We start from the raw sequence: 19,919 nt of genomic DNA, 5'->3' as shown, positions 1-19,919 counted from the left end.
CAATCCCCAAAACTGTAGGCTTTTCAATTTATAACATGATGTTCTTTCAAGAAGAAATTCTATGATATTACAAGCTTTTAACTAATTGACCCCTGAAAATTCATAATGAACTCTTCCAATCTTTGATTTAGAAGAGTTGAAATGTTTCTTCAGGGGATTACAATATACATACTGGGAGGCCGATCTCTGTGGCTGTTGGGGAGCTGTTTTAGGTCGCTCTTCCTGGGCCTTAGACTGAGCTGGTCTATTTTTCAGCGATCTTTTAATTCTCTCATCTAGCAGGTCCTGGTCTTTGTCATTGAGCTATAGAGAAAGCAGGCTCAATATCAGGAATGGTCGTGTACAAAGTCTCCAATATACAGAAAAATATCACTAGTTAATCTATTTCTTTAACCAATAAAATGAGATTATAATGAAATAAGACATTTTCATACATATTCAATATTTGTTTATATCGTAGCTGATCATGTTACATGAAGTCTACTAATATATTGTATATACATCCAAGTCATCAGTCATTTACAAATATGATAACATTACTTCATGTTTTTTTATTTTTGATAAAACACCTAAAATCACAATCTACATTACGTTGCAGCACATGTTACCATTACAATAGAACTCACCGCCCCCGTGTACTTGTACAGGTTGTCTCCCAGTATGGTATGGGCCACTACTGTAGTATTCAGTGCTGCGTTCCTAACACCATTGTCACGGTTACCAATCTGTCCTGTGATGGTTTTCAGGGCTTGTCCAGGTGACGGCTGACAGATGGTGATTCCGTAAGCCTCAATAAGACTTCCTAATTCCTCCAGACACTCTGAAACACAGCATTAGAAATCCTTTTATTTCCCTTTTTTTTCAGTTAACAAATCAGAAATAGCGGACCCTCAATAAATCCAACACTCAAACGTCCAGTTTGACAAATTCCATCAACCTAGACAATTATCAAACATTTCCATTCCGATTACGAGTTTTCTGGACTATCGGTGTACAGATTACCTGGTATTACAGTTTGGAAATGCTGATAAAGTTAATATAACATTTTCGAAACATTGAATTCAGTATTTTTTCATTTACTCTCCATCATGCCAAAATATCCTGGCCCAAATGTTTCAATCTATCCCAGCTCCCCAGACATTATCTTTCAATAATGATGTACCATGTGATGATATCTGGTATATTTTCAGATAGCATAACAAAAATTATCCCTAGACATGGTCTGTATTTATACAATAGACAACATTAAATATAACATTTTCGAAACATTGAATTCAGTATTTTTTCATTACTCTCCATCATGCCAAAATATCCTGGCCCAAATGTTTCAATCTATCCCAGCTCCCCAGACATTATCTTTCAATAATGATGTACCATGTGATGATATCTGGTATATTTTCAGATAGCATAACAAAAATTATCCCTAGACATGGTCTGTATTTATACCAATACATTCAATAAATCACCCGATATCTGTTACTGAATTAATATTGTAAAAACAGCTAGTTATCCAAATTTCCTACCTAAACAAACTAACCCCAGTAATACATACCCATACGCTGCTTGGAGTTTTTGGACTTGAGACCGTCTATGAGGTAGCTGAAGGTCTTACTAGCTGGATAGACTTTATGGAGAAGCTTGAAAAGGACACGGACATCTCGCCTCACACCATCTTTTGAGTCTCCTACCTAGAGAGGGGAAAAACAAAAAAATTTAGTAAACACACTGAAATCAAAACTGATGGCAGAATGTATAGCTAAACTTCTTAAATCTAGACATGTGTTTTGGCAATTCACAAATGCAGATATGATAATTCAATAGATATCTCCCTCTTTTTTTGTGTTAAAACGTAAATGTTGACTTTTCTATAGAAGGACACTTGTTAATAATTAATACCTTTTTTAAGTTATTAATATTAAAGATGCTCCACCGCTGACAAATAGTATTTTTTCTCTATCAAAAACAGGAGTAGACAATTTAGTATTTTTTTTCGGTTGCAAAAGTTACTTATTTTATACCATTAACACCTTTGAAAAATTTGAGCTTCTAATTTTATTTCAAGATTAAAATATTTAAAACAATTAATTGCATCCTGAAAAAATTCCAAGGCACTATCTCTTATATGGAATGAACTACTGATTGCGTGTGCACCAAAAGCAAAATAAATTATTTTATATTACTTTTTGTCTTAATTATACATATATACACACGATGAAACACAAATTATTGTTCAAATTATGAACATCGTTTATGCTCTGTCGGCGGTGGAGCATCTTTCATCAGTGGAAGCAATAATATATCCATTTCCTACACAAGAACTTAGTAAATACAGAATAGTAATCATTACAGACCTTGATAATGAGATACGGTATGAAGGACGTCGCCTCATACTCAGCCAGATGGTAGTCCTCCTCCACCAACATGGTGAAGAGTAAGCGTAGATACTCCAGGGCCTTGTTCAACATACTAGGGTTAGTATCGAAGAACCGGATAGTAAACCACTTCAGGATGATGTCCAGATTTACCATGGTAGCATCGTGTTGGCTCTCAAGACACTGGGGTGTAAAAGGAAAGAAATAAGACATTGAACATCTTCAGTCTTATAACATGACTTAAGGCAAACTTGCAGACCTAAAGATCATCTATCCCATCTGAAGTTTAATGAAGATCATTAAAAGTTCATTAATGACATGTTTACTGAGATAACCTTTAAAGTATATTAATGAAATTTGAATTGTATAATATCACAAGTTAATTAATGACATCTGAAACTCATTAAAGGTTTGTGAGTGACTTAAAAGCTTACCTGAATGATAATGAAGAGTGTTATGTTAATAATATTTTCAAGTTTACCTTGATGAATGTAAAGTGTAATATTCACCACGGTCATTTTTCGCAATTTACCTTGATGAGAGTTTCTATTGCTTTGGTATGACATTTGAAATCAGAGTGGAAGAGTAGATCAATCATAGTTTTGCTGAAATTCTTTTCCATCTGTGTCCGTAACTGTTCAATATATTCTCCACGTATTTCAATGAAATTCCATTTCAAAACCTACAATAAACAAATTAATAGAATGTATTTGGACTGGAGCAAGACTGCAAAATTAATATATTTTTTTTTTATTTAACTCAAGTTGGACCTTACATTACACAAAATAAAGCTAATTTACCAGCTGTTTTGTTTCTGGGCAAATATAATATATTTGTGAACCATCAAGTAAGATTTACTTTTGTTTAAGGACTAAGAGAAAATATTTGTGAACCCATAAATGACAAATTCTAGTTTTGTTTCTGGGCTAAGGGCTAAGAGAAAATATTTGTGAACCTATAAATGACAAATTCTAGTTTTGTTTCTAGGCTAAGGGCTAAGAGAAAATATTTGTGAACCCATAAATGACAAATTCTAGTATTGCTTCTGGGTTAAGGGCTAAAAGAATATATTTGTGAACCTATAAGTGACGGATTCTAGTTTGATGTCTGGACTAAGGGCTAAGAGAATATATTTGTGAATCTATAAATGACAAATTCTAGTTTTGTTTCTGGGCTAAGGACTAAGAGAATATATTTGTGAATCCTCAAGTATTCTACAATACAAAGAGAAAATGTGTGTCTTTACCTTCATGTTTTTCTCATCTTTAAAGCGCTGTTCCTTTGGTACTGTTGTATTCATGGGAGGCCCCACGTCCTCCTCCTCCTTCTTTTTCTTACTTGTGGCTGGGGCCTGTTATTATAATACATTTAATTCAGTTTCCTAATTCACTCTAGTTTTCTGAACACTCAACAACTTTTACATTTTGTACATATTTTTTTTCCTTCATTTACATCTCTCAACATTTGCTCAAAATGAACCTCGCCTTCATTTTATGATAATAAATTATTATACAAAAATAAATACATAGTAATTTGGTTTTATCAACTGTTTATCTTTTTTATTTAAGACAGTACTAAAGGATATCAATATACATGTTGTTTATTTTACGATAAAAATGTTATATATTTATTTCATTTTATTAATTTGTGCAATTCTTCATAAAGAAGAATGGGTAAACTTTTCCTTAATCTGATGTAGATAAATATCTTACAGGCTTTCCCTTGCCACGGACTGTTTTACTTGCTGCAGGTTTACTCTCGGGGACACTCTCTTGTGAGGCTGTTGACAGTGGTCTGCTTGGTTTAGTATCAGGCTCATCATAGGATTCCGGCGTACTAGCCTTGGCCGGTGGGGCCGCTTTCTTGGCCTTCTGTGGCTTGGCTGGTAGGTTTGCTTTAGCCTTCTCTATCAGGGCCATGATGGTATCTTTGGATCCAGGCTGTCAGGTTCAAAATACATATTTTCAGGAATCAATAGATTTGCAAGAGTCTGCCTTCAACCTCCGCTCACCAAACGGTCGGACTCACCAAACGGTTTATTGTGTTAACCTTTATTATCATATTTGCTTCTTTTGTCTTTTCATATTTTCTAATGTTAACATTTAAACTACAGTTCTGTTGTAACAATAACAGTATTAAAATAGACTCAAAAAATCTCACTTTATTTTTTTTCTGTTCCATAGTTACAAAATAAATATAACACATGGTTTACAGAGAAATTCAAATAGTCTTTCAACAGACTAACTATCAATATGGTACCTTCATTTTTGAGGTCGCTTTGAACATGCTTTCAAACCCCACATGGATCATGAAAGGTAGGAGTGCTTCCTGTGCCTTTTTCCTGACGTCACCATTTCGATCCTCCAGACAGTTCAGAACTAGAGGTGTACACTGCTTAAACTCTGGTGGTAGCTGTTTATGGTTTGGCAGTCTCTCTGTCAGCCAACCAAGCAACTGTACACAAAACACATTAAATTCTACTTATCATTTCATATCTTAATGCAGACAGAACAGCAGAATTTAAAATGGGTCTTTTGAGCATTTCTAGAATCATTGCATTGCCATATATTTGAGGGTCAAGATACCTAGTAATTTTCATTTGAAGCAAGAAATCAATTACTAAAACAAGAAATAAATATTTTGCTACCTTATTATAGCAAAGATTTAGCCATTATTCATCATTTCCAATTTAATTTTGGCGACAATACCAGTATAAAATAAAATCATGAATTATCAGCTACACAGTATAAAGTAACAAATAATAGCCACACAATTGGATCAGGTAAACTACAAGATTTTGAGAATTACAATCTCTACCCTGAAATAATAGGTCCCCTTACCTCCTGCCTAAGGTTTGGGTTTTCTAACCGTAAAGCATCGAGGATAGCCTCCGACTCCACCAATGGTACCAAGTTACACTGGTCCACCCAGGCATTGAGTGCTCCTACGGCCGCCGCCCTCAATGCAGGCTGTAACAAATCAATACACAATACTGTAAAAACAACACATGTTTGCATGCCATTGAAATTTGCATATAATTAGAATTCCCAAAAATAAATTATCATGAAAAAGTTTCATCTAAAATGAACTCGTCATAAAATAAATTACAATTACATCAATAAAAGGGGTCTATATGCTACAACAGCTATTCTGACTTTTTAATCTCTACACTTTGACCTTTACCTTACTGTCCCCTTCACTTTGACCTTTATCTTACTGTCCCCTACACTTTGACCTTTATCTTACTGTCTTTTACACTTTAAACTTTACCTTTCTGTCCCCTACACTTTGACCTTTTTTGTTACTGTCCCCTACACTTTGACCTTTTTTCTTACTGTCCCCTACACTTTGACCTTTTTCTATCTGTCCCCTGCACTTAGACCTTTTTTCTTACTGTCGCCTACACTTTGATCTTTTTCTTACTGACCCCTACATTTTGATCTTTATCTTACGGTCCCTTAAACTTTTCCTTTACCTTACTGTCTCCAAGACAACTGATGAGAGCTGGACCAATGACTCTGATGTGATGTTTACAGTGAGGTCCCATATTTTTGGCCAAGGTTAAACAAATGGCTATTGTCATATTCACCTGTAACAGAAGAAACATAAACTTCTATATAATTTTTGTTGGAATAATATTGGTAGGATTTAACACTAATGAAGAGCAAAACGAATATTAGTAAGACATTAGGTGGTGGACTCTCCATAATTGTATACTTTCAGCAAAACACCTTTTCAAGCCATTTTAATGATTTCTTCATGTTTTATTTTTATAAAGTGTATCTCGCACCCTAGCATGCTTACAATAAATTACTCACAACATGAACTCTACCGGCTACCAGTACTCTACTGGCTACACCAAATGGTAAATGTAGAACTTCTAGGACAAAATGACATATACCGGTAGATCCTTTGGGGAGATGGTCACAGAACAACATGTACAGAATAAAATGCCCTACAACTAGTGTGATAATCAAACCTACCAGTACTTTGTTGGAATCCCCAAGTCGGAGCTTAATGGACTCAGGTAGAGGGCCAAGGTTGGCTTTTATGAACTTGGCTTCATTTAGAATGGCGGCCACTTTTTCTAGCGATTCTTTCCTGACCTTCCAGTTCTTGTCAGCCATCTCTGCCATGAATTCAGGGGTAAATTTCTCCCTAAAGAATAAAACATACACTGAACAACTAAACAGGGTTTGACTGAAGCAATAATCAATTATCAATTTCATCAAATAAGATCTCAACACTGTCTCCTTAGGATAACATATGTTGATATAGGACAAGGTTCAAACATGCTTTCAGTGTTATAGAGTAAACCCAGCTGATTTCCATGTCAACTTGATTTCATGTTTACACCATGTATAATGACTTTTCTGCAGCTATTTATTTTCGCGATTTATAGTTAAAAATGCTATCGTTTTTGTAGTTTAGACATATTTGTATTGATTTACTTCTGTACATTCAGTTCATACACTAAAATAAGATGGTTTACAGTAATCATATCTTGACCAGAAACTGCCCTGGTTTCTGTTACCTACCCAATATCATTCCTTGGTATGAGATCCGCCACATTACTTTCTCCCTCCTCACCACCCTCTTCCTCGTCTTCATCCTCCTCGTCACCCCCAGTAGACGTGACTGGTCCTCTAGTTGGAGCTGGAGGCTTCTCGCCCTTTACCTGTAAAGTAACATAGTAGTAGCCTAAATAATGCTACGGTGGTTTGATTTGGTTTCTTTTAACTCATTCACCCCTAAAAATTCATAATGAACTCTTCTACCATTTAAATAAGAAGAGTTCAAACATGCCATCAGGGGTGATCGAGTTAGCATCCTATTAACAGTCTTTTGAGGATGTGCCAGGTTTAGATGGTGGAGGAAAGACAGAATGCCCAGAGAAAAAACATCAGCCTTCAGTCAGAATATGGCAACTGCCACGCATGGGATTTAAACTTGCAACCCAGGTGATAGCTTGTGGTAATATGTCGGGACATCTTAAGCACTCACCCACCGTGACCCTAATTAATAGTGCCCTGCTTTATAATAATGTAAAATCTCCAAATCAAGTAAATGATGTGAATGTAAACTATGAAACAGACTTTATGGGACTTTAGAGTGAAAGTTGGAAACACTAAAATTATAATAAGAATTTCAATCTGTTTACATATAAAGCACATGTGCATAAATATCAATTCAAGGGACATTTACAAAGATCAGAGTTAGCAGTTTTACGGAATATGTCTGAAACTTACATTAGCTACAGTTATTTGATAACCATATATGAATATTTGTCGCATACCTTTTCAATCTCTGCATCTATCTGTTGAAGAAGTGCTGCTTTCTCGTCTTCAAAGAACGTCCTGACAGCGGCCCCCATGTATAGGTATAGGACACACACCAAATTAATGGCCGAGGTTCTTACAGCCTGTCAACACAACAAATCATATTCTGTCACTCGCTTAGCACTTTCAAGAAGAAACTAAACTTAATTTGGACATACACTTTACGTCCAAATCTTATTCATTTGAAGTTATCTTCTCCATTATTATCCATCTATGCTGTAAAACCAACTTTATTTCACAGATCCTGAATTTTCACAATATCCATTTCAAAGAAATTAAGCTTCCCAAATTCAAAGTTGAATGGAAATTAATACCTTTCAGTTTAATTGTAGATATAAGCTCTCAGGGATGAACTTAAAAGCTTCACCTCAATCGCGAAAATTCACCAAAATAAGGTAAATTATTAAGTAAATTGAAAAAATTTGATTGATGAATCTGTTTTTTACAGGCAAGTGTCCTTTATATAAAGATGTGCTTTCTTCAAGTTGTACTGTAACATGTTTTGGTCTGGAGACATGAAGTGAAAAACAAACTTACGGGGTTTGTAGCTCCAAAAGATTTCTTTATCTGTGCCACCAAAGGTTTTGCATTTATCCTGAAAGTAAAAATTGTAAACATGAGATAACTTGTCTTCTTGTTTTGATTTTAAAAGACCTTCTTCTACAATTATACTTATACTGCCACAGCAGAACAAGTTCATTTTACTCAAAATCCTCGAATACCCCCTATCGACAGTATACCCAACCCTATTCATCCAACTGATCACAACCCCTTCCCCAGGTCAAATATAATTCATGTCGCTATATATTTCATTAATTCAATACATAACCTTGGAGGGCTGAAACAGTTATTCGTCGAATACCCCTTATTCCTCGAACAGAAATATATCCCCATTTAATCAAATGTTCATTTTCATGTAATTTTTTTTTTTCTCAACTTGATATTGCTATAAAAAAAAAAAATTCTAAATGCTGAAAATCATGGTAATTGAAATGTTATTGACACATATTGTTTGTCATAGTTCAAGACCAGACAATTTAACTGTGGATGATCGATCGTGACCAACCTCAGATAAGTTGAATACCCTTTATTCCCTGAACTATTGATCTGGTCCACAGCTGTTAGAAGTTATAAGGGTTTTACTGTAATTTGTTTTGCTTTAAATTTGTTTTACTTCCATTTTTCCATTTATTTACAACAAGATTTATACTCACTTCAATCCAAACTCTTTTATTGCATTCCCCAGCCAGTTCATACATTCGGAATTGTTCTTGGGATTTTTCTGCTCGGACGCAAGTTTCATTACCTACGAAAAATGGTGCAAGAAAATTTCATCAATTACAATGCAAGCAATTTTTGGAATTTTTGATGCACATTTAGATATGGTCCTCAATTGTTGTCAGGAGTTGATAATGTAGAAACATTTAACAGCATCAATATCCAAATAAACATATTGGTTGACTTGAACTGTTTAATCCCTACAAACAAGGTAATAATTCTGTGGTTACAGTGACGATAGAGACAGTTTTATCAAGACAACCTACCTCTCTGCCGACAAAGTCGAGAGACAAGGCCTCAGCTATACAACTTAGGGTTTCCTGAACAGCCGCTCCATTCTTCACATCACCCGCTTTGTCCACAAGGTCTGACAGGCAATACTCGGCAGATACTCGAGAAAACTTGGCATTTTTTGCCAAGCTCCCCACTACTTCCACACGTATCTTCAGCACCTGATGTATGAAAAGTTTACGGTAGGAAGAGATAATAATTCTATTAAAATTTAATGAACAAATAAAGCTTTTCTCTTTCAAATAAAACATTTGATGAATTAAAAACTGTAAACCAATTTCCTTTCCATTTCAGAATAAGTTCGCGAAGGTTAACAATCCCAAATTAATTTTATTTAAAAATTTTAAAACTGAGTGCAAATACTGCTATCAATATACATGTAGATATTAATTTGCAGAGATGAACTTTTGTGAATTTACTTGGATTGTAAACAGATAAATCTCACAAGAAAGAGAGTTTGTTAAAGATAACTGTATTTATATCATATGACCAACAAACTGAAGCGGACCTGAAAGTTGGTGTCCTTGAGACCAGGTTTCTTACACACAGTACGCAGCACCGCCTGACAGGGTATTTCGTCTCTACTGAGTCCTTTCAGAGTCTGAAATCACATATTAGAAGTTCCCACTATTTCACTCTCATGGTGCAGACCAAATAACTTCTTATCTTTTTATTACTTTACTTTTACATGCGTAAAAAAATATATGGTAAAATATGAAACAATTAGTTGAGTGACTTTTTATGTTTGAAAACAAAACTTTTACACTTGAACCTGTTAGTTGATAATCTATATAAAATCTAAACCTCATTTAATATATTAATTCCTTTAATATCAATTCATCACTCCATGAGACCATTAGGTTGGATGAGTAGTCGATCATCAGTTTATAAGGTATTGTTTTGTGGCCCTACATACATCACAGAACAGACACTATAGAGTATATACTGACCGTAGCTATCTTCTCCATGCTGGCTAGCCTCTCCTTCCAGTTGGAGCTAGATAACTGAGCCACTGTCTCTGCAGATAGTACTGCTGTAGCCTTCTCTTCTACAGCTTCATCCTGTTAACACACACCATAGTCATATAGAACTACAAATAGCCTGTCAACACACACCATAGTCATATAGAACTACAAATAGCCTGTCAACACACACCGTAGTCATATAGAACTACAAATACACACCATAGTCTTATAGAACTACAAATAGCCTGTCAACACACACCATAGTCATATAGAACTACAAATAGCCTGTCAACACACACCATAGTCATATAGAACTACAAATAGCCTATCAACACACACCATAGTCATATGGAACTACAAATAGCCTGTCAACACACACCATAGTCATATAGAACTACAAATAGCCTGTCAACACACACCATAGTCATATAGAACTACAAATAGCCTGTCAACACACACCATAGTCATATAGAACTACAAATAGTCTGTCAACACACACCATAGTCATATAGAACTACAAATAGCCTGTCAACACACACCATAGTCATATAGAACTACAAATAGCCTGTCAACACACACCATAGTCATATAGAACTACAAATAGCCTGTCAACACACACCATAGTCATATAGAACTACAAATAGCCTGTCAACACACACCATAGTCATATAGAACTACAAATAGCCTATCAACACACACCATAGTCATATAGAACTACAAATAGCCTGTCAACACACACCATAGTCATATAGAACTACAAATAGCCTGTCAACACACACCATAGTCATATAGAACTACAAATAGCCTGTCAACACACACCATAGTCATATAGAACTACAAATAGCCTGTCAACACACACCATAGTCATATAGAACTACAAATAGCCTGTCAACACACACCATAGTCATATAGAACTACAAATAGCCTGTCAACACACACCATAGTCATATAGAACTACAAATAGCCTGTCAACACACACCATAGTCATATAGAACTACAAATAGCCTGTCAACACACACCATAGTCATATAGAACTACAAATAGCCTGTCAACACACACCATAGTCATATAGAACTACAAATAGCCTGTCAACACACACCATAGTCATATAGAACTACAAATAGCCTGTCAACACACACCATAGTCATATAGAACTACAAATAGCCTGTCCAACACACACCACATATAGAACACATAGCCTGTCAAACACACATAGTCATATAGAACTACAAATAGCCTGTCAACACACACCATAGTCATATAGAACTACAAATAGCCTGTCAACACACACACCATAGTCATATAGAACTACAAATAGCCTGTCAACACACACCATAGTCATATAGAACTACAAATAGCCTGTCAACACACACCATAGTCATATAGAACTACAAATAGCCTGTCAACACACACCATAGTCATATAGAACTACAAATAGCCTGTCAACACACACCATAGTCATATAGAACTACAAATAGCCTGTCAACACACACCATAGTCATATAGAACTACAAATAGCCTGTCAACACACACCATAGTCATATAGAACTACAAATAGCCTGTCAACACACACCATAGTCATATAGAACTACAAATAGCCTGTCAACACACACCATAGTCATATAGAACTACAAATAGCTGTCAACACACACCATAGTCATATAGAACTACAAATAGCCTGTCAACACACACCATAGTCATATAGAACTACAAATAGCCTGTCAACACACACCATAGTCATATAGAACTACAAATAGCCTGTCAACACACACCATAGTCATATAGAACTACAAATAGCCTGTCAACACACACCATAGTCATATAGAACTACAAATAGCCTGTCAACACACACCATAGTCATATAGAACTACAAATAGCCTGTCAACACACACCATAGTCATATAGAACTACAAATAGCCTGTCAACACACACCATAGTCATATAGAACTACAAATAGCCTGTCAACACACACCATAGTCATATAGAACTACAAATAGCCTGTCAACACACACCATAGTCATATAGAACTACAAATAGCCTGTCAATACACACACCATAGTCATATAGAACTACAAATAGCCTGTCAACACACACCATAGTCATATAGAACTACAAATAGCCTGTCAACACACACCATAGTCATATAGAACTACAAATAGCCTGTCAACACACACCATAGTCATATAGAACTACAAATAGCCTGTCAACACACACCATAGTCATATAGAACTACAAATAGCCTGTCAACACACACCATAGTCATATAGAACTACAAAATAGCCTGTCAACACACACCATAGTCATTATAGAACTACAAATAGCCTAGTCACACACACCATATCATATAGAACTACAAATAGCCTGTCAACACACACCATAGTCATATAGAACTACAAATAGCCTGTCAACACACACCATAGTCATATAGAACTACAAATAGCCTGTCAACACACACCATAGTCATATAGAACTACAAATAGCCTGTCAACACACACCATAGTCATATAGAACTACAAATAGCCTGTCAACACACACCATAGTCATATAGAACTACAAATAGCCTGTCAACACACACCATAGTCATATAGAACTACAAATAGCCTGTCAACACACACACCATAGTCATATAGAACTACAAATAGCCTGTCAACACACACACCATAGTCATATAGAACTACAAATAGCTGTCAACACACACCATAGTCATATAGAACTACAAATAGCCTGTCAACACACACCATAGTCATATAGAACTACAAATAGCCTGTCAACACACACCATAGTCATATAGAACTACAAATAGCCTGTCAACACACACCATAGTCATATAGAACTACAAATAGTCCTGCCTCAACACACACCATAGTCATATAGAAACTACAAATATGTCAATACACCACCATAGTCATATAGAACTACAATATAGCCTGTCAACACACACCATAGTCATATAGAACTACAAATAGCCTGTCAACACACACCATAGTCATATAGAACTACAAATAGCCTGTCAACACACACCATAGTCATATAGAACTACAAATAGAACTACAATAGTCATATAGAACTACAAAGCCTACAACACACACCATAGTCATATAGAACTACAAATAGCCTGTCAACACACACCATAGTCATATAGAACTACAAATAGCCTGTCAACAACACACCATAGTCATATAGAACTACAAATAGCCTGTCAACACACACCATAGTCATATAGAACTACAAATAGCCTGTCAACACACACCATAGTCATATAGCCTGTCAACCCACACCATAGTCATATATACAAATATAGCCTGCCTGTCAACACACACCATAGTCAATAGAATAGAACTACAAATAGCCTGTCAACCACACACCATAGTCATATAGAACTACAAATAGCCTGTCAACACACACACATAGTCATATAGAACTACAAATAGCCTGTCCACCACCATGTCAACACACACACCATAGTCATATAGAACTACAAATAGCCTGTCAACACACACCATAGTCATATAGAACTACAAATAGCCTGTCAACACACACCATAGTCATATAGAACTACAAATAGCCTGTCAACACACACACCATAGTCATATAGAACTACAAATAGCCTGTCAACACACACCATAGTCATATAGAACACAAATAGCCTGTCAACACACACCATAGTCATATAGAACTACAAATAGCCTGTCAACACACACCATAGTCATATAGAACTACAAATAGCCTGTCAAACACACACCATAGTCATATAGAACTACAAATAGCCTGTCAACACACACCATAGTCATATAGAACTACAAATAGCCTGTCAACACACACCATAGTCATATAGAACTACAAATAGCCTGTCAACACACACCATAGTCATATAGAACTACAAATAGCCTGTCAATACACACACCATAGTCATATAGAACTACAAATAGCCTGTCAACACACACCATAGTCATATAGAACTACAAATAGCCTGTCAACACACACCATAGTCATATAGAACTACAAATAGCCTGTCAACACACACCATAGTCATATAGAACTACAAATAGCCTGTCAACACACACCATAGTCATATAGAACTACAAATAGCCTGTCAACACACACCATAGTCATATAGAACTACAAATAGCCTGTCAACACACACCATAGTCATATAGAACTACAAATAGCCTGTCAACACACACCATAGTCATATAGAACTACAAATAGCCTGTCAACACACACCATAGTCATATAGAACTACAAATAGCCTGTCAACACACACCATAGTCATATAGAATTACAAATAGCCTGTCAACACACACCATAGTCATATAGAACTACAAATAGCCTGTCAACACACACCATAGTCATATAGAACTACAAATAGCCTGTCAACACACACCATAGTCATATAGAACTACAAATAGCCTGTCAACACACACCATAGTCATATAGAACTACAAATAGCCTGTCAACACACACCATAGTCATATAGAACTACAAATAGCCTGTCAACACACACCATAGTCATAGTCATATAGAACTACAAATAGCCTGTCAACACACACCATAGTCATATAGAACTACAAATAGCCTGTCAACAACACCATAGTCAACTACAAATAGCCTGTCAACACACACCATAGTCATATAGAATTACAAATAGCCTGTCAACACACACCATAGAACTACAAATAGCCTGTCAACACACACACCATAGAACTACAAAAGCCTGTCAACACACACCATAGTCATATAGAACTACAAATAGCCTGTCAACACACACCATAGTCATATAGAACTACAAATAGCCTGTCAACACACACCATAGAACTACAAATAGCCTGTCAACACACACCATAGACATATAGAACTACATATAGCCTGTCAACACACACCATAGTCATATAGAACTACAAATAGCCTGTCAACACACACCATAGTCATAATAGAACTACAAATAGCCTGTCAACACACACACATATAGAACTACAAATAGCCTGTCAACACACACATAGTCAATAACTACAAATAGCCTGTCAACACACACCATAGTCAATAGAATACAAATAGCCTGTCAACACACACCATAGAACACAAAGAACAATAATACATCTAACACACACCAAGAACTACAAATAGCCTGTCAACACACACCATAGAACTACAAATAGCTTGTAAATTCACACATTCAACTACAAATATGTAATTACATACAATACATATGTAACTTTTCTCAAAGATATACAAGTATGTTGAGAATGGAATATCAAATTATGTTCAATTTATATTAGCTGGAAATTTCTTTTCTTGATGTGGATCTTGATCTTGATGCAAAAACCGATTAGCTTAATCATCTTTCGAATAACTGGTCCCTGGTTGTTAGTCTTGTCAAAATGTAATAATCAAAATTGTGTTTTACCAAGTGGATAATCTCAATACTGAAGTAAAGGATTGTTTTTCTGTTTCTACTGTGTGTCTTACCGACAGTGCATTCTCTGTAAACTCGTTACTTCCGTCCGGTGCTCCTCCTTTCTTGTCTTTTCCTTTGGCTGCTGCTTTGGCTGGAGCTTTCTTTCTTGGTGGCTATAGCAATGAAATGTACAATTGGTTTCAATAAATTAATTAATTTTGAATATGTCATTAAAAATTGAAAGTTTATTGCAATAAAATTTTATATTGAATAATAATTCTATTCAAACTGATAAGTTTCATTATCACTACAAGCCCCCTCCCCCTTTTTTGAGACTACAAGCACCTACCCCTTTTTGAGACTACAAGCCCTTCTCCCTTTTTGTGACTACAAGCCTCCAAGCTCTTTTTGAGACTACAAGCCCCCTCCCCCTTTTTGAGACTACAAGCCCCTCCCCTTTTTTGAGACTACAAGCCCTTCTCCCTTTTTGTGACTACAAGCCTCCTAGCTCTTTTTGAGACTACAAGCCTCCTCCCCCTTTTTGAGACTACAAGCCCCCTCCCCCTTTTTGAGACTACAAGCCCCTTCCCCCTTTTTGAGACTACAAGCCCCTCCCTTTTTGAGACTACAAGCCTCCTCCCCCTTTTTGAGACTAAACAAGCACCTCCCCCTTTTTAAGACTACAAGCCCCTCCCTTTTTGAGACTACAAGCCCCCTCCCCCTTTTTGAGACTACAAGCACCTCCCCCTTTTTGAGACTACAAGCCCCTCCCTTTTTGAGACTACAAGCCTCCTCCCCTTTTTGAGACTACAAGCCCCCTCCCCCTTCTTGAGACCACAAGCCCCCCTCCAGTTTTTTTGAGACTACAAGCCCCCACCCCCTTTTTGAGACTACAAATCCCCTCCCCTTTTTGAGACTATCCCCCATACAAGCCCCTCCCCCTTTTTGAGACTACAAGCCTCCTCCCTCTTTTTGAGACTACAAGCCTCCTCCCTCTTTTTGAGACTACAAGCCCCCTCCCCCTTTTTGAGACTACAAGCCCCCTCCCCCTTTTTGAGACTACAAGCCCCTTCCCCCTTTTTGAGACCTCAATTTCACTTACCTCGATTTAAAGAATGAAAATATGAAAGCTGCATAGGTTTCTTTATTTGATTTATTTTACAAATTGATTTTTTTCTTCAAGTTTTGAGTACATAATATTGATGAAAATTTACAAAATTTTCATTTGACTGTGATGTTGTCAATACTCACCCCTCCTTTACTTGCTGCTGGTTTTGACGCAGCAGACTGGGAAAGAAACGAAAAATCATTACAAAATCAATGAACTTCAAAATTATTAATTAAGAACACAATTATAATACATTTATTCTAGATGTTTTAGATAGTCATAATTTGATCTTTCAAAATATTTTTCCAATTCCATTTTATACATACAATTAAAGGAATGCTATAGCGATTTTAATTTGTAGTAAGCTGATGAGGACACAAACATCTTCAAACTGTATGTAAATTTCATAAATGGACCTTTCATGTATACATCGAAAGATATCTATAAAAAATAAATCAAATTACACAATATCAACTTACTAAGAATACAAAATATGTGATTTCAAAGATAAAACGTATGAAACTTACAGCAGTTTTGGCTGGTGCAGTACTGGGTCTCTGTACTGGTTTGGGTTCTTCTTTCTTTGGTTTTGGTGCTGCAGCAGCCGCACCACCACTACGAGGCTCACCATACATATTGAGGAGAACAGCAGCCTGACAACACTCCTGGATCTGTTATCAAGAAATCATATTATAAATCTAAGTGTTGACATCACAGGTTTTTTATTCTGTGATCAGGGTCCAAGACAAGCAATTCTGTACTTGCATATTACAGATTTTAGAAGAAACAATTATGACAACATATATTTTCAAGCATAAAGCCATATTTTTCAGATAAAATAATGTGACTTTCTTCTTTTACAAAATAGTGACGTCGCAATCGATATCTTCCCATATTGGTTAACTCCATAATATGAAAAAGATGTAATGCAACTAAAGAGCTCATTTTCATTTTTTATTTGATGAAGCCATGACACCACGCATTTCATAACTTCATTTTATGGTTTATATATAAATTAATTTCTCACAAAGTTCTGAAATGAACAGTCTTTCAATAATCATCCTATCCCACCTTTGCATTTCTACATAGATGTTTCAATACATGGATTGAAAACCAGCAATATCTGTAGAAATAAATGCCATATTTCAAAGTGGGATGCTACATGACCCGATGGGACATGACAGGATCAGACAGACATGCATGGTAACACTTTAAGCCCTGCCAAACAGAACAAGACACCATTTGGATAATAATAATAAGCTCGGAATGAGTTCATACCTTTAGTTTTTTTTTATCTGTGTTAGTTAAGCTCGAAATGAGTTCATACCTTTTGCATTTTGATGGCGTCCACATCAACGAGGAATGGTACGATGTGTTTTTCCGATACAACCTTCATTGCCATCCCCAGGGCTTCATAGGACCGTTCTCGCACTTCAGGCGCAGTGTCATTACATGTCTGTACAAAACTTTGTTGTCAAAAACCAAACCAAATATTCTGTTCCCAACTCACAAATTATAAAATTAAGATTCAATATTTCTTTCAAACAAATCATATTACAATCACATGAGAAATGCACTCATTAAAATTCCTATGATAAAATCTAAATTATTTCTGCATGTAAGATTTAGCAACAAAATGTGTAGCATGTATTTTATAGAACCACGCTTTATCAATCTATAACTTATTTTAATTAAAAGATCACATCTTAAATCACATAATTTCAAATGACGACCTACCTTTAACAGACTGGCACAGAACAGCTTTAACAGTTTCTTTGGCAATGTGCTTATTGTTGATTTGGCAAAACATCTCGACAGGAAATAGGCAGATTCTCCTTTGATGGATGGGTTCTTATTTTCTAAAGCCGCAACCAAATCTTCTGATATGGCATCTAATGTCGTCTGTAAACAAGTCAATGTCATCTCGTTATTCAGTTGATCTTTAACTTGTACAACCTTATTCCAATCTAGGTAGTTTGCTGGTCATAGTGAAGCTTTACATTGCATCAGATTTCAATTAATTTCATTAACTTATTCATCTCTAGAGACTAATTTAGGCTCTTCTTATTCAAAGACAAGACCAGTCCATTATGAAATGTCAGGGCTGAATGAGTTAGAGATAACTTTTAAAACTTTCCTTCCAACTCAAAAATAATAGGTTTGACTACAATATCAAAACTGTGACAAAGCACATATTCTTGATGTGAATGGTTTAATGTCAGTTGGCCATACATAATATGGTTGTTATTGCTATTTTGTGACTCTGGTTTCTGTTACTTACACTGATAAAAGCAGCATCTGCAGCCTCACGGAGCTGAACTACCACCATCTGTTTCTTTTCCTTGAATTTCTCTAGAATAACCTGTATAGTCTGTTAAAATAAACAACAATCATTATGGTTTTTTTTTTCAAATTGGTTACAAACCTGAGTATAACAGTTATATTATGGTTTTTTTTTAAATTGGTTACAAACCTGAATATTTCATCAAAAGACTTGTTCAGCTTCATCACAAAAAATATTTGGGATGTAGTCTGAAACTGCAGAACTACTAAATTTCTGTTTCAGTTGTTTTTTTAGGAACAAAGGAAGGATACTGTTGTGTACATTCATGAAACTGGTGAAATACTACCGTCCCAGTCAAGAATATGTAATTGATATCACACAAGTTTGCTCAACACTTGGTTAATGCAGACATTGGACAACATAGCACAATGGTACCATCTTATGATTAACCATACTTCTATCCAAGTTCCATACTTACATTCAGAGCATAGGGCCCATACTTCTTTCGCAGACCTTTAGCAAGTCCAGCCATACATTTGGCGCCGGCAGCTACTAGCATCACATTGGTATCTTTACCGACCACCTGTCATTAGTAAAGGCTTCATCAATTTTTATTTATAAAGCTGGTTTGTCCTGTATCTTATAAGGTAATTCTAAATAAGAAACAAAACTCCTTAATATTATTGTTTGAGTGATGCTACTGAATCAGGATTTGTAGGAATTGGTTAGTATTTTACAGCCTACATGACTGTCTATCACTAGGTTTTGTTTCACTAAGTAAGTCTTATGTCCAAGTGGTAGGAATTACATATTAAATCAGTTGTTTTACTGGCTACTCCTGAGAATTATTACATTTTTGTTGGTCAAATTTTTCAAGAAATTTAAAT

General features: G+C 35.8%; 1 protein-coding gene across 1 annotated transcript in view; it reads right to left on the bottom strand.

Moving 5' to 3' along the window:
- The window catches only part of LOC138329417 (cytoskeleton-associated protein 5-like), a 45,709-nt gene that overhangs the window by 11,738 nt on the left and 14,052 nt on the right, over positions 1-19,919 (bottom strand). The window contains exons 10-34 of the mRNA XM_069276406.1: positions 19,511-19,615; positions 19,030-19,119; positions 18,486-18,650; positions 18,076-18,204; positions 17,276-17,419; positions 16,892-16,927; positions 15,712-15,813; positions 10,231-10,341; positions 9,789-9,881; positions 9,256-9,441; positions 8,926-9,017; positions 8,249-8,306; positions 7,669-7,794; positions 6,911-7,050; positions 6,356-6,530; positions 5,848-5,961; positions 5,213-5,341; positions 4,632-4,826; positions 4,085-4,312; positions 3,619-3,723; positions 2,905-3,054; positions 2,352-2,555; positions 1,553-1,688; positions 627-820; positions 173-303 (exon numbers count right to left, since the gene is read on the bottom strand). Coding sequence (XP_069132507.1) covers positions 173-303; positions 627-820; positions 1,553-1,688; positions 2,352-2,555; positions 2,905-3,054; positions 3,619-3,723; positions 4,085-4,312; positions 4,632-4,826; positions 5,213-5,341; positions 5,848-5,961; positions 6,356-6,530; positions 6,911-7,050; positions 7,669-7,794; positions 8,249-8,306; positions 8,926-9,017; positions 9,256-9,441; positions 9,789-9,881; positions 10,231-10,341; positions 15,712-15,813; positions 16,892-16,927; positions 17,276-17,419; positions 18,076-18,204; positions 18,486-18,650; positions 19,030-19,119; positions 19,511-19,615 — 3,338 coding nt within the window. The remainder of the gene's footprint in view (positions 1-172; positions 304-626; positions 821-1,552; positions 1,689-2,351; positions 2,556-2,904; positions 3,055-3,618; positions 3,724-4,084; positions 4,313-4,631; positions 4,827-5,212; positions 5,342-5,847; positions 5,962-6,355; positions 6,531-6,910; positions 7,051-7,668; positions 7,795-8,248; positions 8,307-8,925; positions 9,018-9,255; positions 9,442-9,788; positions 9,882-10,230; positions 10,342-15,711; positions 15,814-16,891; positions 16,928-17,275; positions 17,420-18,075; positions 18,205-18,485; positions 18,651-19,029; positions 19,120-19,510; positions 19,616-19,919) is intronic.

This window comes from Argopecten irradians, chromosome 8, assembly GCF_041381155.1.
Source record: "Argopecten irradians isolate NY chromosome 8, Ai_NY, whole genome shotgun sequence".
NCBI classification, from domain to species: Eukaryota; Metazoa; Mollusca; class Bivalvia; order Pectinida; family Pectinidae; genus Argopecten; species Argopecten irradians.
Note: the sequence above shows the minus strand (reverse complement) of the source record. Positions and strands in the feature narration are given on the sequence as shown.